Consider the following 26,270-nt stretch of genomic DNA (forward strand, 5'->3'; position numbering starts at 1 on the left):
GTCCAGTGAAGGGCGTGGGTGCCCAGTAAAGGGCATGGGTGTCCAGTTAAGAAGGACATGGGTGCCAGTGAAGGGTAAGGTTGCCCAGTGAAGAGTATGGGTGCCCAGTGAAGGACGTGGGTGCCAGTGAAGGGCATAGGTGCCCAGTGAAGGGCATGGGTGTCCAATTAGGACATGGGAGCCAGTAAAGGGCATGGGTGTCAGTGAAGGGTGAGGCTGCCCAGTGAAGAGTATGGGTGCCCAGTGAAGGGTGTGGGTACCCACTTAAGAATGGCACACATGACTAGGGAATCTCTTCATTACTATTTCCACATGATTGACATTTGTCAAAGAGAAGGGCTGGAAACAAGTGGCTGTGCCATCAAATAAATTAGTGACTGTCAGAGGAAATCACTGCAGGCTGGTCAGTTAGCTGAGTGAGCCAACAAGGGAAGGGCCACCCCAGCCCCGGCCTCGGCGTACTTGCCCAGCTGCTCCGTCTCCTGGTACGGCACATAAATGTTGTTGAGGCCACAGAGAAAGGCAGTCAGGATGATCATGAGGATGAACATGAACCTGAGGGGAGTAGGTGTGAAAGGTCAGAGCAGGTCTCCACACTAGAAGTCGGGGTCTGGGGAAAGGAATCAGGGAAAGAGAGGTTGACCTTCCTAGCTCTTTGTTTTTATTTGATTTTTTGCCTTCTGACTTCAATTTCCAAAGAGGAAAGCAGTAAGACATAGAGTTGTTCTAGAAGTGGGGTCAGAAGCAGCCACCAAGGGCTCTTTCTGCTATTGGTGGCTTGTAATGGCCGTAAACATCCCTGCTGAGAAAAACACATTTACATTCTGTCTCTAGATTCCGGGGTTCAGAGACTGCTGGAGATCTGTCTTGTGAGAGGAACATGGGTTTGGGAAACAGAATCTGTGGGGGCCAGGGGAGCACACACCTGATCATGTCGTCGATCATCCTGCCAATGGAAATCTGCAGAGTGCCCAGTGACTCATGAGCTGGCAGGATATACGCCAGCCGGGTGAAGCTCAGCATGCTGGTGACAGCGAAGAGTACCTCGGCCAGGAACTGGGGGTCCTCTGTGCGCCACTCACTCCGCTCTGTGCAGGGCACAGTGGGCAGTGGCTGAGAGCCAAGAAAGACAAGTGCCTCGGGACTCCCTGCCGGGCTGCCAGTCACTGTTACATCAGCTGGACTGCTCCAGAGTCGCCCGGGAGATACACCTCTAGACACGTCTGTCAGGGTGGTTCTGGAGGGCTTTTACTGAGGAGGGAAGACCTTGCCTGAATGTGACTGGGTTCCTGGACTGACTATAAAAAGAAAAGGAGGCCTGGAGCTGAGCGCCAGCACTCATCCTTCTGCTGACTATGGGCCGTGTGACTAGCTACCTCTGCACCTGCCATGTCTTCCTCACCGGGATGTACTGTGTCTCATCGAACTAGGAACCAAATAAACTCTAAACTCTTCCTGTCTTAAGTTGTTTTGTATTTTTGTTGTTGGTTTTGTTGTTTAGTTTTCAAGACAGGGTTTCTCTATGTAGCCTTGGCTGTCCTGGAACTAACTCACTCTGTAGACCAGGCTAGCCTCGTACTTTCTCGAGAGCCGGAATTAAAGGCGTGCATCACCAGTGCCTGGCTATTTGCTGGGTATTTGATCATAGCAAAGAGGAAGGTCACGCCCTCACCAGCAGCAGTGAAGTAGTGGCAGGTGGCGCTGTCAGAGGCTTCCTGGCAGTGCATGTAGGCCAGCCCAGCCAGCAGGAGGCGCAGTGCAAAGGATGCCAAGTACAGCGACAGGATGACCACATCCAGGAAATTCCACCAGTCCAGGAGGTAACTGCGCAAGCCCTCGATCCACACCTCCTTACACTCAAACCACAGGAAGCCTGGAAGGGGACAGGGGTTGGGAGAGAAGGGCGGAGCCTCCTCCTCCTTCCAGGACACAGGTTGCAGTGGCAGGGCACTGATGGGGGGGGGGGCGTGCAAAGTGACCTTCTGGGAAGAGAAGGATCCCCTCACTGGTGCAGACTGCTCTCACGATAGAGGCGACCTACACAGGAAGCTGGACAGGTGTCGTACAGAGAGCAAGCCCCACGGGGACCCCACCAAACCATATTAGGCAAACATTTAAGGATTCCATTTTATTATTTTTTAAATTTAAACATTTGTTTGTCATTTGTGTGTATATGTGTGTGTGCACGCATGTGGAGGTCAGAGGACGACTCGTGGGAGCTGGCTCTCTTCCCGCCAGGTTTGCCTCTGGTCCTGACTCAGGCTGCCAGGCTCAGCACCAAGCGCTTTTGTTCACTGAACATCTTAACTCCTCACGCCTTTGAGACAGGGTCTCACTGCGTAGCCCTGGTTGGCTTGGAATTTGTTACCTCTTGCCTCAGCTTCCTGAGTGCTGGGGTTACAGTTGTGTGCCACAGCAACCCAGCTCTACTAAACGATCTTGAAGTCTCAGTGCCAGAGCTGGCCACGGAGATGGATCTTGGTGAGCTCTCGCGTACGTACCCGTGACCCAAATCATATGTAGTGAAGTCTCCCAGACACTCTGGCTGCGGCCTTTGAAGGTGCTCAGCTGAGTCTCCATGACCAGGGACTCTCCCAGCAAGAATATAAGAAACCACAGATAGGAGGCAGAGTGCAGCAGGAACTTCAACACTGGGACCTTCAGCAGGCGGCCCAGCTTTGGGGGAGACGGGAAAGCATGTCAGAGGCATTGCCACTTGTCCGTGGAGTCCTCTAGATGGCTTGGCCCCCATGTGAGTCTGTGACCTTCAGATTCACCCACTCATCTAGGCAATACTATGAAGAATGTGGGGTGCACCAGGCCCTATATTTTGTTTTCTCTTTCACAACCATGTGAGATGTTATTACTGCCTCCCCCAACGTTTTTGGGAGGTGAGGAGAATCCAACAAGAAAAGTTCAAACTGAACCAAACTAAAGGTAAGAACATCACCACCCCCTTCTAAACCTCCTCCTCTTACCCAGCCAGGGGCCTCCTCTACCCTTTCTCTTGCTGCAGTCTGGCAGTTTTGTGACGCCTGTCCCTGCCCCCAGCCCCCTGTATACTTCCAGAACACAAAGCAAGGTATCACTCATCTTATTCTTTTTACCCGGGACTTGGGCGCCAGCCAGTAGCCAATGCAGAGGAAGGGCATGGTGAGGAAGATGAGAAAGGCAACGAAGAGCTTCCAGATGGTGGTGCTTCCACGCCAACCAGCCAGGTTCCCACACCAGATGGAAGACAGAACTTGCTGGCAGATGGGATGTGCTACAAACTAAGCAGATATGGGCCATGAGAGATGGCCACCAGGCAGGAAGGTCAAAGGAGCTGGTTGGATACAGAGCCCTTACTTCCTGCCACAGAGGTTGAGCCATCTGCCACATGAGGAGCGAGTGCCTTCCGATGCTGAGACGCCTCATGCCTCCCTCACAGGTTTTTTTTTTTTTTTTTTTTTTTTTTTTTTTTTTTTTACGGGGTTTCTCTCTGTAGCTTTGGAGCCTGTCCTGGAACTCAATCTGTAGACCAGGCTGACCTCGAATTTACAGAGATTCACCTGCCTCTGCATTATGGGTGCATATGCATTATGGGTGCTGGGATTAAAGGCGTACACCACTACCAACTGGCTCCCACTCCACATTCTTGAATCAAAGTCTGGCAGGAGTGGGTAGAACTTAGGGTCTAAGTCCCAGAATTCCCAGAGTTCCTGGCCTCAGCAGGTGTGTGTAACAGAAGTCTAGGTGAATGAACCTGAGCAGGGAAGGGGCAGGGAACATGGGTCTCCTTTCATGAGGACCAGGTCAATGAAGACAGCACAAGGGAAGGCTCTGGTAATGTGCCTGGTAGGTAGGAGATCTTCATGAATGAGAGCACCATCTAAATCCATCTTTCTAGCATGCATGGGTTGGATTTTGTTCATCATTAGAATTACACAAAGCATGTATGGGTCACAGAAACAGCTGGGTCCTCAGAGAGTCCCTGGAGCCCAGACCCAAACTATGACTCAGACTCGAGGAGTGAAAGCGCGGTTTGTTATCTCCCATAAACAACGGCTGCCAGCATTTCAGGATCTGTCTGTCCTCAGGCTAAGAATACACATAACCTTTAACCCAATTGTTTCTATTATAGGAATTTATTCTATCAGTATAGAAGTGAGATGTGTGAGGAGTCAGAGGCTGGGGGAGGCTGGACAGGGATCCTGTCTTTAGCTTAGCTGTTTGGTAGGAAAAAAAACAAAAAACAAAAAAACCAAAAAAACTCACCAGCCATTTAAGCCCTTGCTATACAGGTGAGGCCCTGCAGTCCGGACTAAAGCTGCTCATCAGGCCGGACGCAAAGCTAAGACTGTGTGAGACCTGAACGTGGACTCCTAGTGGTGACTAGTTTTCCAAAGAAGGAGTATGTGGTTAACGCTCAGACTGGAGGAATCATATGGAAGGGTACTCAGAATCAAGGTCTCAGGTTCCAAGGAAAGAAAGTCATACTATGAGGATGAAGAGGGACATGTGCCTCAGAGGAGACAGGATGAGGGACCCCGGGAGGAAGGGCAGGCAGTAGGCCCAGCTGACCTGTTTCTGGTTGTAGTTGACAGCCAACCGCAATCTTGCCAGGTTGGGGATGCCCTCCTCAAAGGCCTGGCCCAGGCCCTCAGCCTCAGGCTCAGTCTCACTGTCCTCACCCAGGTCATTGAGCACCGCAGTGACCTCGCTCTGATTCCGGCACATGCCCAGCAGTTCAAAGCCATAGTCCTGGCAGAGCGACTCCAGGCCAATGTACTGAGGCTGTAAGAAAAGAGTGTCTGTGTGTGCCAACAGATCTGATGTCACTGGCTCATCTATTTCCTTCTCTGCTACCTCATCAAGCCTTCTGTGTCTCTTTGTTACCTGATGCTCTCCTCACCTCATCACTAAGCCACTTCAACCCAAACATGCCACCTCTGCTGTCCCTCAGACTTCTCTAGTTCCTGCTTCCTGCCCCACTTTAACTCTTGACAGCCCATGCTTTCTTTACATACAGCTAACACTGTGATGTGTGTGCAGGTGCACATGGCATAGCACACGTGCGGAGCTCAGGACATACATACAGCTATCGCTGTGATGTGTGTGCAGGTGCACATGACATAGCACACGTGCAGAGCTCAGGACATACATACAGCTATCGCCGTGATGTGTGTGCAAGTGCACATGGCATAGCACACGTGCGGAGCTCAGGACATACATACAGCTATCGCTGTGATGTGTGCGCAGGTGCACAGAGCATAGCACACGTGCGGAACTCAGGACATACATACAGCTATCACTGTGATGTGTGTGCAGGTGCACATGACATAGCACACGTGCAGAGCTCAGGACATACATACAGCTATCGCTGTGATGTGTGCACAGGTGCACAGAGCATAGCACACGTGCGGAGCTCAGGACAACTTTGCAGAATTGGTTCTTTCCACTTTTCTATGGGTCCTGGGGGTTGAACTCAGGTCATAGGGCCTGCATAGAGGCAAGAGTTTTTGCCTGCTGAACCATCTCACTCCTCCACCACTACCCTTTCCTTGTGCTCATCCTGTTTGTCTTTCTGAGCATCATCCTTATATGGAACCGGTGTGGGCAGTTTAAGGAGATGCGAAGAGTAAGCAGCTCTTGGCTGCACACTCCCCACCCTATCCTATTTTATTTGGGGCCTTTTTCTAAGAGAGGACCTAAGCCAGGCTTCGAAGATCTAGGGCACCCTTAGCACTGTCCCTCAGACAGGAAGCTTCTCTGTTTTGTTTTACAGACCTCAGTCTCTCCGACTGTAAAGTATGGGTAAGAATTCCTGCTCTGCCCACTCCCCAGGCTGCTAAGAGAGGGAAAGGCCTCTGAAGACACCGCTCCTTCCTGTTCATTCTTCTGCCTTTCCAGCCTCATCTTGTCCTAGGCCTTCCTAATATCCTCACAGGCTCCCCACCTAATGGCAGTCTTGAGGATGGGGACCTAGTCTGGCTTGGCATACAGGGAATGCCAATGACTCGTGCCAGGCCAGACACTCTGCTGCATGTATCTTTGGTCCACCCAGGTCCTCACACTCTTTGGGGAGGGTGGGGTCACTGAAATAGGATCTCATGCATTTCAGGCTGGCCTCAAACTTGCCAATGACCTTGAACTTTGATCATTCTGTGTCTACCTCCCAGGTGGTGGGATTACAGGTGTGTCCACCACATGTAGTGCTGGGAATCACACTCTGAGTGTCAGCCAAAGTAGGCGGATACTCTACCAACTGAGTGAGCCACGCCTCCACATTATAGCCCTTTGCCAAGTCTGCAGCCTACTCCAGCTAGTTCCTGCTCATCTTCTCCAGCCAGCCCCTTCCGTTCAAACTTAAACGCCTTTTCCCTTAAGAACCTTCCTGGGACACAAATGCCGAAGGTCACTCCTTTTTCCTGCTCTCTGTGCTTTGGAAGTCCTGTGAAGACCATCCACAGAGGCACTGAATGAAGTCCCGGAAGCATCTTGTCCCCTTTTCCCATTCGTGACCACAAGCTCGAGAATTCCAACACAGTACTCCACATGAAAATACAGTGGGTACCCCAAAGGACCATGCTCTACTGAAGGTCATGTTGAAGGCTGTCCAGCTGTTTCTATTTTTCTCTTAGCTTAGAGGGACCTGGAGTGTGCTAGGGTAGGAGCCAAGTGCCCCTGAAGTGACGGCTCTCACTAGAATGAAAGCCTACCTCAGAATGAACTGCAGCTCGTACAACAAGACCCTTCATCCTCTTTCGCCTGTTCTCACTTCTCAGACTTCCTAGAACATTCACCATAAAGCCCAGTCCTGCCCTGATGCCAGAACAGACCCTGGGCCTGGAGGGCAGAACTGAGTGAAGAGTGGGGGCAACAAACCTTAAACTCAGGCTCCTTTCGTGCAAGGCGCTTGAGCTCCCGGCTGAGCTGAAAGGCGGCCAGCATGGCATCCTCGCTGGCCAGGGAGAGGTGAGCCCGGCTTGCAATGCCGCGGTAGGTGTTGATTCGGGACAAAGAGAACTTTAACAGGTCATATCGGCGGGCATTGCTGCACTCAAGACAGGCGCAGGAAACTGGGTGGGGCCGAGCGATAGTGTGACCTTGGTCCATGAGCAGCTGGGCAATCTCATACAGGTCCTTCTGGCAGGCCAGTGTGAGTGGAGTAACACCAGGCGCAAAGCGGGAGCCATCGATCGACGAGTCAAAGAAAGCTAGTGAGAAAGACTTGGTATCTACTTTTCGGCCCTTCTCCCGGTCCAGCCGAGCTAGTAGGCGACGCACCACTGCTGGCTGGTTTGTGTCCACCGCCACTAGCAGGGCTTCGTGGACCTGCCGGAAGTCAAACTTGATGTTGGCGAGCAGCACATCGGTGATGGCCTCATGGCCCAGACGGATGGCCAGGTTGAGGGCTTCCCTCCAGGAGCGGTCCTCGGACTCTTCCACATTCCGCAGAGGCCCGCCTGGCCCAGCGCCCGAGGCGTCGGGGCCTGACTCCAGCAGCTGCTGCACCAGACCCAGCTGCCCCTCTTGGATGGCACCCAGGAGCGTGGGTGGGAACCTGAGCTTTTTGTTCACAATCTCAGTCCAGCTGGGCTGTGGCTGGGTGGCAGAGGGGAGAGGACAGTGCTCTTGAGTCCCAAACCCCTTAGTTTGGAGGCCTTCCTCACCTACCTTCTGGCCTCTACCCCTCTGGAGTCAGCTGTTACGTCTTCCTTGTTACAAACACAGTTTATTATGTAGAAAAGGAAAGGGCTGGACTTATTAGCTTACTTCCACGCTCATAAAAATCCTACATAGTAGGGCCCAGTGTTAGTTCCCTGGAGAGGTGACTTAAAGCAGGTGGTCAGGGCCACCCTAGAAGCCTAACTCACACACAGGCACACAGAACCTGACAAGAATCTAGTTCCCAGACTGTTGACTTCATCTCTGAAGCCCACACGGAGGGTCTCTAAGCCGGGCTCCTCACAGGCTCCTACTGTGCTCCCCTCCATCAACCGCTCTTACTTCGCCTCTGCCTTGGAAGGCATTTCTCCTCCAGGCACTGTCTCTGGGGTCTCCCCTCCACATGGTGGTACCTACTACTCGTCCAGCAGCTAGACTGTCCCTGAATCCCCATGGGCAGTGAGTCGTGGGACCAAGATGGGGAGGGGAGGGCAGCAAGGGTCTCTTACCAAAAGGGGATCCATGGCTGCAGCTACCCCGAAGGCTTGAACTCCCCGTCTGTCTCTCCCTTGACTCTCCCAGCATTCTCTCTCAGCCCTGCTCAGCCCCACCCTGAGCCCTCCCTTTTTCAGGACCAGCTGCTGTCTCTCTGCGCTGTACCCCAGGGACAGGAGAGCTGGTGTTAGTGTCACAGGATGATGTCTCCTGGGAAAAGGGGAAGGGCGAATAATTTTTCAAAGCAGAATTTGGACTATCACAGGTCCAGGACCTTGGAGACACTGCGGCCCGATTAGCTCACTGAACAGCTGAGAATGGGAATTGTGCAGGCCTCACAGCCAAGCCTAGAACCTTCTGTTCCTTAGAAAGGGATCTCTCTGGTCCCTCTGACAGTCCTATGGGCAGCAGGAGAGCTCTTCCGGGTACTGAGTTCCCACCTCAGACCCACAGTAAGTACAGTATACTTACAGAGCTGTCTGTGACTGCACCTAGGAAAGACACCCATGAAGGATACAGAAGGTCAAGGTTTAAAAGCTTGATGTCAGCTTCATACTCAAAACTCACTCATCTTCCCAGAACATCATGGGACTTTATTATTTCCAGGCCACATTTTCCTTCTAAGCCTCAGTTTTGCTTTCAGGAAAATGGGCGTGAAGATAAGTACCATTCACAGAGGGAAAAACACTCTAGCTAGTGTCCTAAGGCGTTGGAGAGATCACCAATTCCACCAAAGAAGTTCCAAGGGGACACTGTCCTTATGAGAACTGGGTACCATAGTGACAAAGCCTCGACAACTGGGAGTGGGGAGCAAGCTGGGTCCAGATGTGTCCTCCAGCAGGTTCTGAGGTAACCGGCGAAGGGAGGGGAACCGACTCTTCTTAGCCACAAGAGACCTAGTCCCTAGGTTCCAGCATAACAGGTCAACAGAACTCCACGGCTCAGGCTGGAAAAACCTCTCCGCACAGGCTGGCATGTTCTTCTATTTCTCCTGCTAGGAACTGTAAACCGCAAATAGGGCACTGGACCCAGGAGGGAGGTGGGGAGCTCTCTGTCGAGGAGGACGAGGAGGGAGAGGCTGGCTGGGGTGGGGAGCTCTCTCCACAAGTGGCAGCATGTAAGGGAAGAGTCTCGACGCTGAAGGAGCCTATGGAGGGGAGAAAGAGCATCTGCTGCCACTGCGCACTGCTCACGTGGGAAACCTCCCAGGGCTGAGTACTTCAAACCTGAGAGACATGATCCGGCAGGCTATGTCTACTATGTGTCCAACAGTAGCTAGGTGCCGGGGATATGGATGTCCTTACAAAATGTGGAGGCTACTGGAAAGGGCCAGTGAGGAGCACAAAGAACACGGCCACTAGGCCTGGACAAAACAAAACTGTGTTTGGTGTGTGTACTATGTGTATATATGGAAGACAAAGGTGACATTACATATCTTCTTGTTTCTCCATCTTATTTTTTGAGACAGGGTCTCCTGTTGTACCCAGAATGCACCAGTATCTAGAGGGACTGGCCAGTGAGTCCCAGGCCTCTGTCTGTCTCTGCACCTCCAACCTGTGCTTATGGACATGGGCTGCACACCCAGCTTTTGAGTGGGTGCCGGGACACAAGCTCAGGTCCTCACCTGCCGCAGTCGCCCTCCAGGTCCCCACAGGCTCTTCCTATCTTCCTAAATGAACTCCTGGTCTCCACACCTCCACAGTAATCGATGTGGCTCACCTGTACAAATGGGACACTGTCCGGTGGCCTGGACACCACTGTCATTTCCGGTCTGAGGTTGGTGCTGTCTTTGCCTTGCTCTTGCTGCTCCCTTTCGATTCGGCTGAGAACTGGAGTTGGACAATGGTCTGTGGGGAAGAACAGTTTAAGGCCAGTTATCTGGGAGAGACCACACAGGCTCCAGACCAGAAGCTGAAGAAGACAGTGGGGACAGCAACTCCATTGGCGTCCTTGTTTTTCCACTTGATATGACAGACAAGAGGAAGGCAGTCAACTTCTGAGCATCTGATGACAGGGCTTCTATCACTGTCCTCGGTTTTTAAAAATTAATTAATTTTCAGAAAGGGTCTTACTATGTAGACCTGCAAGGCCTAGAACTTGCTATGTAGACCAGGCTTTCCCAGAACTCACAAAGATCTGCCTATTTCTGCCTTCCAATTCCTGGGATTAAAGGCACATGCTATCATGCCTGAACATTTTTTAATTTTAAAGTTGAGATATTATACATATACCATAAAATTAGCCTTTGGAGGTATGGGTTAGGCTGCTTCCGAGCTGAGTGACCACAGCTCCTCCCAGAGCATTTCCAGCAGCCACTCCCCATTCTGCTGCCCCCCAGACACCAGCAGGCACTGACTTCAGGCTGCACTGACGCTTGCTGTATATCCCAGGGGTCGTAGTAGTCAAACACACAGTCTTCCCGCCCAGGCCTCCCAGCCCGCCCAGGCCTCCCGGCCCGCCCAGGCCTCCCGGCCCGCCCAGGCCTGACTGAAGCAAGTGTTAGGAAGGCTCCAGAGAGCACTGAGTTCTGGAGGTGACGGATGCCTGCCTACCTTTGGTCCTGCAATTTCTGTCTCTTCCTTCTGCCCACACCGTTCGTCCTGTTTTGCTCTTCTGCTCTGGGCTCTGCATTAGAAATGCTCATTAGTTATTTCTCTCCATACCAGACATGGTGGAACAGGCCTGCAATCCCAGCACTTAGGAAGTTGAGGCTGGGGGACAGCAAGTTCAAGGCCAATTTGGGATGAACAATGAGACCTTTTTGTTTATTTGTTTTTTTTAAGACAAGGTTTCTCGGGCTGGAGAGATGGCTCAGCGGTTAAGAGCATTGCCTGCTCTTCCAAAGGTTCTGAGTTCAATTTCCGGCAACCACATGGTGGCTCACAACCATCTGTAATGAGGTCTGGTCTCCTCTTCTGGTCTGCAGACAGAATACTGTATACATAATAAAAAAAAAAAGACAAGGTTTCTCTGTGTAGCCCTGGCTATCCTGGAACTCACTCTGTAGACCAGGCTGGCCTCGAACTCACAGAGATCCGCCTGCCTTTGCCTCTCGAGTGCTGGGATGAAATGTGTGCACCACAGCCCAGTAAGACCTTTTTTTTGAAAAACAAAAATCAAAACAAATATTCTAGCTCTTTACAAAAGGCTTCCATGGTTTAAGTTTTCTTTTGAGATATCCTTTCTAGCTTCTTTGCCTGCTTAATTTTTTCTCATTCAAGTCTGAGATGAAATGCTCCTTCCTATAAGGCTTTCCCTGGATTCTCTGATTGAATCTTGTCACCCTACCATCTGTTCTTTCAAGGTATTTATTACAGTTTAGCTTTAGAATTCCTTGTGTGATACAGACAGACATCTCTTCATTAAGATATAAGCACTGCTATTTTGACCGTACACGGCTAGCACATACAGACACCCAATGAATCCAAATCAAATGAGCAGTAACAAGAGCCAACAGTCAGCACTCACCTCTTCTTCAGAATCTCAGAAACTCCTGCGACAGCGCCGAATGTCTGTCAAAGCGCTCACGTCATCTTAGTGCCTTATCAGTAGCAGACACCCCAAATGCTGCTTCTTTCCCGCCTCCTTCCTCCTCCTATGGACTCTGAAATGACTCTGTCACCTACCACTGCCTGTTTGTATTGGGGCTCTGAGTGTGGGTGCTGTCCAGTAGCAAATCACAGTGTCTGTGAATAAGTTACAAAAAGCCATGACTTCACCAGGATGTGGTGGCACATGCCTTGAATCCCAGCACTTGGGAGGCAGAGGCAGGAGGATTTCTGTGAGTTCCAGGCCAGCTAAGCATTATGTGATGAGACACTGTCTCAAGGAAAAACAAAACCCGAAACTCTCTGCTTCCCTTTCGCCTGCCACTGCTGAAGCCAGCTGCCACCCTGGGAGACAGTGTCTCACCAGCCTCTCAACGAGCTGGAAGAGCATCCTTTCCAGAGGAGCCCTGAGACGACTGCAGCCATTTCTTTTTCTTTTCTCTTCGGAGGCAGGGTCCTCAGGCTGGCTGGGCGCGCTCTATGGAACCGAGAACGACCTTCACCACTGATCCTCTGCCTCCTCCAGCGCCCACGTGATGGGACTGCGGGGGGCGCTCACTGGCACCGCCGTTCTGAGATGGCAGCAGAACACTGGCACTGCCATCCTCTAAGGCATTACTGGTTTAACGCTTTCCTATAACCACGAGGAGCCGATTCCTGAGTCCTAGACCAAGCTCTTCCTATTGTTATCTAAGGCTTCACCTGACGCCAGTGCGCCATCCCGGCACGGCAGTCAGCGAGGAAGGACAGTGTCAGCACAGTAAAGAAAGTAAGTAAGGTGCGGGCCTCACCTGCACTCTTTGGATGCCTGGGACCTGGTTCCCCACGGCTGCGCACCACACTGGCTGCAGGTGCCTTCTGGGCAGCAGAAAGCAGCATGCGGGCTGCCCGGCCCGGAGGCCCTGGCTGCAACTGTCTCAGCAGACCCTTGAGGTCTGGGATGTCCTCAGTGCTCCTGCGGAGAAACAGCACTTTGTTTCACTCAGAGCCAAGGAAGACAGTTTGCCTGACAAGTTTAGACCCAAAGTGGTCCATTGGGGACCATGGGCTGGGGCGTGTACCCCTGAGCTATGTGGTCTCTCCCTTACAGGAGAAATAGCAACAGCAGGTACGTACGTATGGGGCTCTGGGAAGAATGTCCTCCGGATAGAAGGATTAGCCAGCCAGGGCCTAGGGTCAGAATCCAGCATATCAGAAGAGCTCTAAGAAGAAAATGGAGAAGTAAATACCTAGATTCACCAGCAGGGGACACTGCCGCCTAGGAACGCAAATGATTGTAGCTGCAGTAACTTTTACAGGACATATCTGCTGGGGTAGCAATCTCTGATGCTGCACTTTGTCTGCTAAGGGTTTTGTCACAATCAGAAGGACTCTGGGAAGAGAAGAACCTACACAATTGGGTAAAAGAGTCCTACAGAGCTGGGTGGTGGGGCATGTTTTTAATCCTCAGCATTTGAAAGGCAGAGGCAGGCTATGTGTTTGAGGTCAGCCTGGTCTACAGAGTGAGTTCCAGAACTGGCTTCATAGCTAGTGAGAAATCCTGTCTTGAAAAAACAAAAACAAACAAAAACAAAGCAAAACAAAACAAACAAAAAAATAGACCTATGGGGACTAATGGAATGTGCAAACCTTTGAGTTTGTTTCTTGTAAACTTTTAAAATATGTATCTATATCATACTTTAATTTTTTTTTTTTTTTTTTTTTTTTTGCTTTTGGTTTTTCGAGACAGGGTTTCTCTGTGTAACAGCCCTAGCTATCCTGGAACTAGCTCTTGTAGAACAGGCTGGCCTTGAACTCACAAAGATCCATCTGCTTCTGCCTCTCAAGTGCATGGCTAATGTCAGAGCTGGGAATATAACACAAAGATACAGAGGGCTTTGCAAGGCAGGGGCTACAAGGAAGCCTGGGGCTTTCAAGGGCTGAAAGTGAGAGCTCTCCCCAAACCCGGGTGGACGTGACACGAGGTCAGGGTGAGATTCAAACAGATTTCAACACAGCCTGTTCAACAGCTCCGTGGAGACTGTCAGGGCTCACTCACATCTCGGCCAGGGAGAAGAAGAGGGAGGAGCTCATCCCACAAGTCCAGGGTGTTAGGTCCAAAGGAGACTCTAATTCCCCAAACTCCAAAAGGCAGTTCAAATATTCAGGAATGCGCTCTACCTGGGCTACAGGAGGATTTCTGCAGTTAGATAAAAGCCAGCCCTCAGGAACTTAGGAAGTCAGTTCCCCTCAACCAAAGAGTTAATTCCCTTATGACTGGCAGAAGGGACAAATGGTGCTGCCTGTGGTGCTTCCTCGAGAACATGTCACGGCCCATGCTAGATGGTGGCCTTTCTCACCTTCGCCTACCCTAAACTCGCTCTATCTTACCCACCCCCCCATTCTCCTTTTAACCCTACTATTTTTGTTATGTGAGCGCCTCTGGCTGCTCTCTTATATCCACAGTAAAAACCTCCCTGTTAACCATGCCATGGAGAGTAGTGTCATTAGTTTAGGCACAGATCTTGGATTCTCCATGTTTACTTTTCTTCAATCAAGCATCAAGTTCTAAGTAGGAATTGAAAAGAAAATACTAAATCCTCGCTCCACCATCGAACATACCCGGTTCAGCCCAGAGCCCCCGGGAGCAAAGGGATCAATCACAGGTTCAGCGGCCGGGTCCACAGAGGAACGCACCCGGAGGAAGGTCAGGCCAAAGGACTGATACCGTGTGAAAGGCTGGGAGCAGGTCAGTCGAAGCCGATCCCATGATTCTCCTGAGGCTGGAGCCAGGAAATCATCTCAAGGAGAAAAAGGAGACAAAGGAGGGGTTGCAGAGATGGCTCAGGAGTCAAGAGCTCTTGTTATTCCTGAGAGAACCTGAGTTCCAGCAGCCACGTTAGGGGGTTTACAACTGCCTGTAACTCCAGCTCCAGGGGATTCTCACACCCTCTGTGGCTCCCTCATGGACCAGAACTCATTTACACATACACATACCCCTCCTACATATACATGAATAAAAAATGAAAATAAATATTTAAAAAGAAGAGAGTGCTGGCATGGGAAGTGCATGGTGGTAATCTCAGCACTTGCGGGTAGGAGCAAGCGAAGAAGGAGTTCAAGGCTAACCTTGGTTGCAAAGCAAGTTTTAGGTCTAGAGAGAGATGTGTGTGCGTGTGTGCTCTCTTGACCATGCTCATTCACACTTGCAAAGAGCAACAGAGAAGAAAATGTGTTGCATTAACTGTCATCAGTGAGGAGGCAGGAAGGGAGAAAGTCTGAAGCTGAAGAAAGGGAAGATAGACAAGGCCAAGGCTACACACAAACACCAGCAGAAGAAGAATGGAGGTCACCAGTCCTGTCCCCTCAGGCTCTGATGCTCAGAGAAAGGCCTGCCAGGCAGGCAAGGTTGGACCCTTTCAGCAGCTAGTTCCTTGTCTTCTAACCACTCCTCCATCATAGTTTCAGACAAGTCTCCACCTTCCTGACCATGAGGCTTCAACCTCCCTGACACTGCTGCCTCCCACCTCTGCAGCCACTCCCACCAACTTTACACCTCTGATCCTACCGCCATCCGGTCAGTGTATCATCCTCTTTACTGCACACAAACTCTCCCAAAATCTCTCTCTTTCGTTACAATGAGATAAACACCTCCAATTTAAGCACAGAAAAATGGATCGCAATTCCCTAGCATCCAGGAATCATAACTTAATCATCTGTTACAGTGCTCACCGTGTAGGACCCTCACCCCTTATTCTCAAAGGAGTGAGAAGAAATTTCCTAGCAGAATATTTTCCCAGGAAGATCGTGGCCTTTCCCTCTCCCACCCGGGAGATTCCGAGCACAGGGTCACTTAGCTCAGCCCAGTCAGCCACCTGATACAGGCTGATAAAGATGGCCTAACTCAGGAACTGTGGCCTTGCTCTAAGAACAGGAAAAAGCTGACTTAGCAGAATGGGAGGGAGCAAAAGTCCTTGTACCCATGCCAAAGCGTCTTCAAAGATTCTCTTTGTAGTTATGCCTTTAAAAGCTGACCCCACAGAGGAGATACAACTCCTCTCTACCTTGTTGTAACGGGGATGGAGATGAGTTCCAAACATGTTTGTATTATGCTGATTAAACCTTGCTTATTACAGTCTGGGCCTCTCTGGTGGTCTCTCTCTGGGGGTCGTAATCTGGGCACAACTGAACATAGATTCGCATAAGCAGAATTCATGAAACACTATATATTATATAAATATAGCCAACATATAGCTTTTTACCATAAACAAAAATTTATTCTATACTTTTTTCTTTTTGTGGTGTTAGGAATTAAATAAAATAAGAATCAAAAAAACAAAAACAAAAACATAGCAGTCCCTGGGTGTGGTAGTATATATACCCACAATTCCCACACGGGAGTGCTAAGGCAGTAAGTATTTAAGGCTAGCATGGGTTGCACATTTAGTCAACAACCAAAACCCTAAAACATGATAATGTATCAGGCAATGACAAGTCACAGGCAAATATAAACCATAGTTCAGAAATATCCCTTACACACAGCGTTAGCTTACTCTGTTCTGGCACACGGAGTTAAGCCAAGGCTCCTCCCATGACCCACACCCAGCAGCACTTAGAGTCTCTGTGCTGCATCTGTCCTTGGAAGCCGCCCTCTTTACCTGCTCTAAACATCCGGACTCCACAGCGGTTCTTCTCCTCCTTTGACTCAGTGGGGGACATTAGCATGGTTGCAGGGAGAAGGGTGACGAAAGGTCTGTCTGGGGGCCAGGAAGAACGACCCACATCGATCTGTAGGAAAGCACAGCCACAGTTACCTGGGGACAGAGCGGAAAGGATAATGGTGAGAGAATGGTCATAGAGGGAAAAGGGGACACTCCACTCTAGAGCTAATCAGAAGACAGAAAATTCTGGAAACATTGGGTCACTCAGGGAGCCGCCAATCAGAATGCAATGAGACCCCAGGCCATTAAAGGATGGTAAAGGTTCACCATGGCCACCACAGCCTGAAACCTGTTCTGGAAATCACTGTTAATGAACCCAACATCTTTCTGTCCTGAGAAAGCAGACAGTAGTCCCTACCCTAACTGTTCCTTTTCTTTTTCTTTATCTCTTTTTTTTTTTTCCGAGATAGGATTTCTCTGTAGCTTTGAAGCCTATCTTGGAACTAGCTCTTGTAGACCAGGCTGGCCTTGAACTCACAGAGATCCACCTGCCCCTGCCTTCTGAGTGCTGGGATTAAAAGTGTGAGCCACTGCCCGGCTACCCTCACTGTTCTTTAGTCTAGAGAATTCTTTTTTTTGTTTGTTTGTTTTTGTTTTTGAAGACAGGGTTTCTCTGTATCTTTTTTTCTTTTTTAAAATTTATTTATTAATTATGTATACAATATTCTGCAGGCCAGAAGAAGGCACCTCATTACAGATGGTTGTGAGTCACCATTGTGGCTGCTGGGAATTGAACTCAGGACCTTTGGAAGAGCAGGCAATGCTCTTAACCACTGAGCCATCTCTCCAGTCACCTTCTCTGTACCTTTGAAGGCTATCCTGGAACTAGCTCTTGTAGACCAGGGTGGCCTTGAACTCGTAGAGATCTATCTGCTTCTACCTCCCAAATGCTGGGACTAAAGGTGTATGCTACCACACCTGATTAGTGTGGAATTAGAAAATTCTAAGGCCATTTCTTTGTTTGTTTGTTCTTGAGACAGAGTCTTACTGTAGCCTTAGATGGCCTGAAGTTCAATTATGTAGACCAGGTTGGTCTCCAACCCAAGAAATCTGCCTGCTTCAGTCTCCTGAATGCTGGGGTTAAAGGGATGTGGCATTATGCCCGGCATCTAAAATCTCCTGTGCACAGTGGGCTTTTCAGCATCCTCCTGACACTGACCTTTGGAGGCAACAAAGATTCTATTTGTTAGTATCGATTGATGACTATGTCAGTGCCCTAAGGCTTTACCCAGACCAGAGTGCTCAGCATAGTTCTAGAAGCAGCATTCACACCGTATTTTCTTTAGGTTATGTGCACATGAATGCAAGCTCCCCGTGTATAGAGTAAGAGGAAAACTTCAGTTGTTGTTCCTCAGGTGCTGGCCACCTTGTCTTTTTTTTTTTAAAAAATATTTATTTATTTATTATGTATACAATATTCTGTGTGTATGTCTGCAGACCAGAAGAGGGCACCAGACCTCATTACAGATGGTTGTGAGCCACCATGTGGTTGCCGGAAATTGAACTCAGGACCTTTGGAAGAGCAGGCAATGCTCTTAACCAATGAGCCATCTCTCCAGCCCAGCCACCTTGTCTTTTATTTCATTTCATGATCATGGGTGTTTTGCTTGCATCTATGTCTGTGTATCACTCGTGTGCCTGGCACCCTCTGAGGCCAGAAGAGGAGTCAGATCCCCTGGCACTGAAGTTAGAGATGTTTGTTAGTCATCATGTGGGTGCTGGGAATTGAACCTATTTCCTCTGGAAGAGCAGTCAGTGCTCTTAACCACTGAGCAATCTCTCCAGCAGCCCCACCTTGTCTTTTTTTGTTTTGTTTGTTTTGTTTTTTGAGACAGGGCTTCTCTGTGTAGTCCTGGCTGTCCTGGAACATGCTCTGCAAACAAGGCTGGCTTTAAACTCAAGAGATCCACCTGCCCCCACCTCCCAAGTGCTATAATTAAAGGTATGCACCACCACCACCCTACAGCAAATCTTGTTTCTTGAGACGGGGTTTCTGTGTAACAGTCCTGGCTGTCCTGGAATTTGCTTTGTATACCAGGTTGACCTTAAACTCATAGAGATTCTCCTGCCTCCTGAGTGCTGAGATTAAGGGTGTGCGCCACCACCGATAGGCTGCAGGCATTTTTAAAGTTGGGGTTCCCTCCTCTCAGATGACTTCAGCTCGGGTCATATGCAGACACCAGTGATCTCTTTACCTCCCACGCTGGCATTACAGGAAGTGTGCTACCATAACTGGCTTTTGTGTATGTGAGTAGAGGCCAGAGGACAGCTTCAAGCAGGAGTCCCCACCTTCTACCTAGTTTGAGGCTGGTTGCCTGTTGCTCCCTGCTGTGTTAGACACACTCACTGGCTTCCCACCTCAGCACAGGAGCACTGGATTACAACTGTGGATTACTGGATTACAACTGCGGATTATCCCACCTGGTTCTCATGTGGATTCTGAGAATTTAAACTCAGATTCTTACACTCGAATGGCAGCTGCCTTCCCACTGGGACCTCTCCCTAGACTTTGCCTAGCTTTAAATGTGGATTCTGGGGATCAAACTCAAGTCCTCACGTACTAGGCAAGGTCTTTACCAACTGAGTTAGAACCTCTGCTCTACGCTGTATTCTGTATGGATGAAGACCCTAGAGTTCTCCAACACCAAACCTTCTCCAAGGGCAAACACAACATTTTCCCTTCACACCTAGGCAGGGCTTACTCCAGAAGGCTTCTCAGTCCAAATGAACTGAGACAGTTGAGGGGAATGGTTAGTCATGTCATGCCTGTGCTTTCCCTCAGAGTCCCCAAAAGCCCTGAAAATTGACTCACCGACATCGATGTAACTTATAGGTACCACCCTCTCCAGCTGAAGCTCCGCCTTCAGTTGTCCACTCTTGTCCTGAAGACAGCTGAGCCAAGGTCCCTTGTGACTGTCTGGGTTCAGCAAGTTCTCCACAGGATACTTGGGATCCTACATGAGAAAAAATGAGAAGAATTAGGAGGGTTTCTGAGCTCCCAAGGGAAGAAAGGCTTCCTTGGAACACGGACATCTCCAGTCCCTTCTGCTGAGGCTCCTCAATAAGAGAGAAACCACCAGGGGCATCACACGACTCAGCCTGACTCTCACGCAGTGGACACCACTTCTACCTTACTTAGCATTAGGAGTTCCTCCTAAGGATTCTTGACTTGTTGCTATTATTTCTGCTTAGTTAATAGACAAATAAAGTTTGTGGGTTTCAAAACTCATCTAAAAAATTTAGACTAAAAAACTAAACAAAGCAGAATTCCAAATTTCTAAAACTGGAGCTTTTATACACTACACAACATTAAATAGTTCTTTATTCATTAGACCTTTACACAAACCTTTGCTTTTTTTCTCTTTTTATTCTTCTCTCATATATTATATCACAACCAGTTTCCCTTCCCTCCTCTCTCCCCTTGATGCATTCCTCCACTGTTTCCCTTTGAAAAAGGACAGGTCTCCCAGGGATATCAACCAAACATGGCATATTAAATCACACTAAGACTAGGCACATCCTGTCATATTAAGTCTGGATCAGGCAATCCAGGAGAAAAAAGGGTCCCGAAGGCGGTCAGAAGAGCCTGTGACACCCCCTACTCCCACTCTTTGGAGTCCCACAAGAACACAAGCTACCCACCCATATCATACATGCAGAAGGCTAGGTCAGACCCATATTATTGGTTCCCTGACTGCTGCTTCAGTCTCCACACAGACGTTTATTTATCTTTTTAAAGGTTTATTTATTTCAGTGTTCTGTCTGCATGTTTGACTGCACACCAGAAGAGGGCATCAGATACCATCAGAGGTGGTTACGAGCCACATGTGGTTGCTGGGAACTAACTCAGTACCTCTGGAAGTGCAGCCAATGTTCTTAACCTCTAAGCGCCCCCACACATTTATTTACCTCCAATAGAATTCTATGAAATAAGCCTTTTGTTTATTTAGTCCAGGCTAAACACAGATCCTCCGAGGGTTACAGCTGTAGCTGAGCAGCCAACAAAGCTTGTAGTCCTAATTTACAACTGATGCATAGACAGAAGTGATTACTCAAAGTCATCAACAGTGATATTGAGATTTAAGAAATTCCAGGTTCGCAGACAGAGGCAGGTGGATCTCTGTGAGTTCAAGACCAGCCTGGTCTACAAGAGCTAGTTCCAGGACAGGCTCCAAAGCTACAAAGAAACCCTGTCTCGAAAAACAAAACAAAAACAAAAAAAGAAAGAAATTCCAGGCTCACTAATGCAAATCCTTTTTGGTTAAGGAGCTTTGAGCAAAGAAATGACTTTCTTTCTCTAGTTCTAAGCTTCTTTATAAGCAAAAGAGAAAACCATATTCATGGTTTTTGTTTTTTAGAAGTAGGATCTCAAGGATCTGACTCTGTCTCCCAAGTGCTGGGAGTATAAGTGTGCACATATGCCCTTACATACCCCCCACTCTTGAAAATGTATATGGGTGTTTTTGCCTGCATGTGCCCACAGAGGCCCGAAAAGGGTGTCAAATCCCCTGGAGCTAGAGTTACAGTTGTGTCATGTGGGTGCTGGGAACTGAACCAGGGTCCTTTGGGAAACCAGCAATCATTCAGAACCACTGAGCCACCTCTCTAATCCCAATTGCACCCAGCTTTGACTCGTGGTTTTTCATGTGTTCTTGTTTTGTTTTAGTAATAAAATCCTTCTTTAAACTGCAATTTTGCATGTGTGTGAATATTTTTCTCATAAAATAAAAGTAATGCTCTAATTAAAATATGGGTTGGGGAGGGAGGCTAAAGACATTCTCTCTCTCTCTCTCTCTCTCTCTCTCTCTCTCTCTAAGATATGGTTTCTCTGTGTAGCTTTGGTGCCTACCCTGAAACTAGATCTAGTAAACCAGGCTAGCCTTGACCTCTTAAAGAGCCCTCTGCCTCTGCCTCCCAAGTGCTGGGATTAAAGGCACGAGCCACCACAGCCTGGCCCTAAGGACATACTTTTATCCTTCTTTTCAGCTTCTAGAACAGTCTTATAGAGACCATGATGTTAGAAGACTGCTATATTCTCTGAGATTCTATGACAAAACATTGATGGTGGATACGAGGCACTCAGGTGGATGGGGCAGAGTCTGAAACCAATTTGGGGTACATAGTGAGTTCAAGGTCAGGCCGAGCTATGTAGCAGGACCTTCCCTCAAACAAAACAAAAACAACCCACCACAACATAACAATACTCCAACAAAGGCAGGTATATCTCTGTGAGCTTGAGGCCAGCCTGGTCTACAAAGAGAGTTCTAGGCCAGTCAGGGATAGTGAGACTTGGTCTCAAAAAAAAAAAAAAAAGAAAGAAAAAGAAAAAAAGAGGGAGGACAGCAGTTCAAGTTAACATCCAGGTAAGGAAGGCTAAGAGAATTTTTATTTTATTTTAAGGGTTAATATAGTAGTTCCTAAGCACCATCTACGGGGGCTCTCTGAAATGTGTGCAGATTAAAAAGATAATTTATTTACTTTTATTTTATGAGTATGAATGTTTTTCCAGGATGTATATATGTGCACCAGTACATATCTGTTGGATTCCCTGGACTGGGGTTAAGGATGGTTCTGAGTCTCCAAATGGATGCAAAGAATTGAAACTAAGTCTTCGGCAAGACAAGTGTTCTTAGCCGTTGAGTCTCTCCAGCCCTGTGTGGAGATGCTTCTCACTATCACAATCTCCGCTAAGTCCTACTGCATGTTCCCGTTAGGGCCTGGGAACCAGGGATGCTAATACTCTACCCTACCAAAGATGCTGCTGTAAAACAGACTTAGCCACCCAAATGTCACCCCTCAAAAAGATCAGTGTAGTGAGAGGGAAGAGGGCGTCAATGGATGAAGCAAATGACTAGGGGAGACTGCGGGAAGTCTCCAGGAATCCCTGGGGAGGACTGGCTCTGGGCCCCAAGCCTACTGAGTCCACGATGGGAACTGGAAAACTTTCATAAAGGGAGCGGAGGGCAAGGATGGCCTTGGTGCCCTTGACTAATTTCAGTGGCAGTATGGCCACACTGCCCTCCTAGAAACTCTGGTAGAGACAGGCCTGGACTTTTGTCAGCCGCCTACAAGCCATGGACAGGTCTTCTGCAGCTATTCACCCTTTTTGGTCATCAAAAGAGACACCACCACGGCTGGCGACTAAACGTGCCTGAGAAGAAAAGGAGACGACGTGGCTGATCTTCACAGGAGCCATCGGAGGCCACCAGCTTCCTCCCCGGATATCTTCTGTCCTATGCTTTGCTTTTGGGAGAACAAGGATCCTCACATTACTCCTGGAGGAAACAGAAAAAGAACAAAAGTGGCATAAGCTACCCCTTCTTACTCTTTGATAACAAGAATTATTTACAGAAGTGGGCTTGTTTCTTAGGGCCACCACAGGCCTGTAGGAAGCAAATCTGAATAATCTAGATACCCCTACCCCACAGCCCCACAATCGCAAGACAGCCTCAAGGAAACAAAGCAGCAAATTAAAAAAATTAAAAAGTTATTATAGTAATGCTGGACTTTAAAAAAAAGGTAAGCTCCCAAGAACATGAATGGTGCCTTAAATCGTTTATCTGTATGTCCTTAGGAGACTAGGACGCAATAAGGACAGGCAATGAATGTACAACTAAATACATTATATAGCTCCGCGGTCTGTTCAGTGAATCTTCCTAAATTAGCTTTCATTCCTCCAAGCTGGGTTTGGAGTCCCGTGCGTATGAGCCTAGCATTTGGAAGGCTAAGGCAAAAGGACATAAGTTTAAAGCCAGTCTGCGCTACATAGCAGGTTCAAGGCCAGCTTGGGGGTACATAGTCAGACCTTGATTCAAAAAAAAAGGGGTCGGTGAGATGAATCAACCATTCTTTTTATTTTTCTTTTTTCTGAGATAGGGTTTCTTTGTGTAGCCTTGGCTGTCTAGGAACTAACTCTGTAGACCAGGCTGGCCTCGAACTCACAGAGATTCTCCTGGGTGCTGGGATTAAAGGTGTGAGCCACCTTGCCCGGCAGTTCATCAACTTTTTATGAGTGCACACAGATGTATGTACTCCTGAGGCCAGCGGTCAGCATCAGGTGTCCGCTACCATTCTCCACTTTACTGTTTGAAACAGGAGCTCTCGCCTCTCCCTTAATCTAGATCACAGACTGGCTAGTGGGCTTGCCAATAAGTCCCCAGGATCCTCCTGTCTCTATTTCCCAGCGTTGAAATCACAAGCACCAGTTTCTGGCTTGCCTGGAACTTGCTATATAGACCAGGCTGGCGTCTGTCTCCTGATTTTTGCGGGTTTGGGGGATCTGAACTCAGGTTAGAATGCACAACAAATTACTCAATGAGCCGTTTCTCTGACTGAAAATTTATTTTTTATTTAGTTAGCTTTTTGAGACACAGTTTCTCTGTGTAGCTGCCTTGGTTGTCCTGGAACTTACTTTGTAGATCAGGCTTGCCCAAAGCTCAGAGAGTGATGCCTGCCTCTGTCTACCTAATGCTGGAATTAAAGGCGTGTGTCACCAACTCTGGCCAAGGCTGGAAATTTAAATATATGCAAAAATAGACAGAAAATTATCTCTTATGGGTCCATCATTCATAGTCAATAATCCTCTGGCAACAATTTTTTTTTTAAGATTTATTTATTATGTATACAGTGTTCTGTCTGTCTGCTTGCTGGCCAAAGAGGGCACCATATCTCATTACAGATGACTGTGAGCCACCATGTGGTTGCTAGGAATTGAACTCAGGACCTCTGGAAGAGCAGTCAGCGCTCTTAACCACTGAGCCATCTCTCCAGCCCTGGCAACAAATGTTTTAAAGATATCTGAATGTCTATAGGTGGAGGGATCTCTTTCAAGATTCTCTCTCTCTCTCTCTCTCTCTCTCTCTCCACAGGATCTTGCTACACAGTCCTGCCTGACCTTGTATCTGCTATGCAGCCCAAGCTGGCCAAAATGTTTTTCACTAAATTTCTTTTTTACATGTATTGTTTTGTGTGCACATGGTGGGTATATACATGCAGGGGTCAAATCTTCTCCTTCCACCATGTGGGTCCTGGGGATGGAATGTAGGTCACTAGGCTTGGTGCAGCTGCCTTCTACCACTGAGCCATCTTCTTTTTCTCCCCCCAAAAAATATTTAATGTATTCGAGTATTTTGCCCACATATATCTATATGCACGACATGTGTGCCTGGTGCTGGAGGAAGCCAGATGATCGTGAACTGCCATGTAGGTGCTGGGAATTGAATCTGGGTCTCCTGCAAAATAGCAAGTACTCTTAATCTCTGAGTCATCTTTCCAATCCCCACACTGAATCACCTTGCTGGCTTCTAAGAAATTATTTTTGAGATGAAGGTCTTACTGTGTTGTTTAGTCCAACCCCTGAACCCCAAACTCCAGATCCTTCTGCCTCAGCCTCCCAAATGTTGGCATCTCAAGTATGAGTCATCATGTTCATGCCAGGATGGTCTTGAACTCTTGGCATCAAGTGACTTTGCCTCAGCCTCAAGAGCAGCATGAACCATCAGATCTGATTTTTTTTTCTTTCAAGACAGGGTTTCTCTGTAGCTTTGGAGCCTGTCCTGGAACTAGCTCTTGTAGACCAGGCTGGCCTCGAACTCACAGATTCGCCTGCCTCTGCCTGGGATTAAAGGCGTGTGCCACCACCGCCCGGCCAGACCTGAATTCTTCAAATATTCACCCTGAAAATATGAATCCATGAATCCTGATACATTCCTGGCCATAATGGCTTTCCAATCTGTCCATCACCCAAGATTTCTATTTCTCACGCTATTGTACCTGCTTGGAATACTTGCTCTCTTTACAACTTGTTTAACTTAATTTTGATGTTCAAATCAAACACATACTGTTTTTGATATGGCGCCGTGGGTCCCATGGCGCGGGTGAGGGACAGACAAAAAAGGCATACAGACAGTTTGAGTGTGGAGTTTAATTGAGATAAAGTAAAGAGAAAATAAGAGATACAGAGAGAAACAGACAGACAGAGAGAGGGGGTCGGGGAAGGGAAGAGCAGAGGGAGTAGCAAAGACCGGTTTGCCTCAGTGGCAAGTGAGAGAGTGAGAGATCCCGGAGTGGACCGATTTGTCTCTTAAAGTGACCTTTGCACTTCGTACAGTCAAGGAACTGCTAGACCTAAGCAGAGGGGTGATTGTGCCAGGTTCCCAAGGGGCGCCAGGATACTAACGCGCGCGCGCGCGCGTACACACACACACACACACACACACACATCCCTTAATTAGTTCAAGGTAGCTGCTCCATCCATCCAATTATCACTTGGTATTTAACAAAGTGACTCATGTAACAACTATATGGATACGTCTTATGTCTCTCGATAACATTGTGAGCACCCGGAGAACAGGATTTTTGTTTGACTCATTCTTAAATATCTAATGTAAGAGGAAGAAAACACATAGATGACTAGCAGTCACTGACGTCTCTCAGGTTCCGCAGCTCTCAGTCTCTTTGAAGTTTTAAGAGCCCGGAATGGATTGCTCTGCTCATTTTCTTGTTGGCCACCTTCCTCCCTTTCAGCTACTCCTCTCCAATCGACAAATCCCAACACCTCTCACCCGCGTCCATGAACCTTAAGAAGTCGGGGCAGCATCAACTCCCGGGCTCCAATCTTATTCTCCCGCCAATTCCTTCCACCGGACCTTCGCCTTCTGTCCCGAGCGCCACTCAGACTATCGAAGGTCAGGAACGAGTTTTGAGGCTTAAAGAAGCCGCTATTTCTGAAAGATGGCTCCGACCGAGGCAAAACAGAACTCACCTAAAACCAACAAAAACCCCGCGCGCTTGTGTTTTTATTGAATATTTTTATTCACTATACTCTTCCCGTAGAGAGCGGGATTTAAACTTCCGGGTCGGACGCGATGCTGCATGG

The 26,270-nt window shown here is 48.5% G+C and overlaps 2 protein-coding genes across 7 annotated transcripts in view; both read right to left on the reverse strand.

Moving 5' to 3' along the window:
* LOC125397321 (short transient receptor potential channel 2) overlaps positions 1-7,683 on the reverse strand; it is a gene marked incomplete at its 5' end in the record, with an annotated part of 13,127 nt that extends 5,444 nt beyond the window's left edge. The window contains 7 exons of the mRNA XM_048429635.3: positions 463-555; positions 926-1,088; positions 1,673-1,873; positions 2,502-2,676; positions 3,108-3,272; positions 4,564-4,776; positions 6,868-7,683. Coding sequence (XP_048285592.2) covers positions 463-555; positions 926-1,088; positions 1,673-1,873; positions 2,502-2,676; positions 3,108-3,272; positions 4,564-4,776; positions 6,868-7,683 — 1,826 coding nt within the window. The remainder of the gene's footprint in view (positions 1-462; positions 556-925; positions 1,089-1,672; positions 1,874-2,501; positions 2,677-3,107; positions 3,273-4,563; positions 4,777-6,867) is intronic.
* A 1,034-nt stretch (positions 7,684-8,717) lies between these two features.
* Positions 8,718-26,264, reverse strand: Xndc1n (XRCC1 N-terminal domain containing 1, N-terminal like). 6 transcript variants are annotated; one of them, XM_048429640.3, is made up of 10 exons: positions 26,157-26,264; positions 22,545-22,668; positions 19,206-19,347; positions 16,331-16,486; positions 14,295-14,473; positions 12,810-12,895; positions 12,485-12,648; positions 10,698-10,770; positions 9,865-9,992; positions 8,718-9,292 (listed from the first exon to the last, which is right to left on the reverse strand). In XM_048429640.3, exons 2-10 carry the CDS (start codon positions 22,587-22,589, stop codon positions 9,087-9,089), a joined length of 1,179 nt encoding a protein of 392 aa, XP_048285597.3. In that variant the 5' UTR covers positions 22,590-22,668; positions 26,157-26,264; the 3' UTR covers positions 8,718-9,086. The 6 variants fall into 6 exon arrangements, with proteins under 6 accessions (XP_048285597.3, XP_048285594.3, XP_048285595.3 ...); XM_048429637.3 differs by having other exon boundaries at positions 14,370-14,473; positions 25,957-26,225; XM_048429638.3 differs by having other exon boundaries at positions 25,971-26,224.
* Positions 26,265-26,270: the final 6 nt, after the last annotated feature.

Source organism: Myodes glareolus, chromosome 7, assembly GCF_982192425.1.
Source record: "Myodes glareolus chromosome 7, mMyoGla1.1, whole genome shotgun sequence".
Classification (NCBI taxonomy): domain Eukaryota; kingdom Metazoa; phylum Chordata; class Mammalia; order Rodentia; family Cricetidae; genus Myodes; species Myodes glareolus.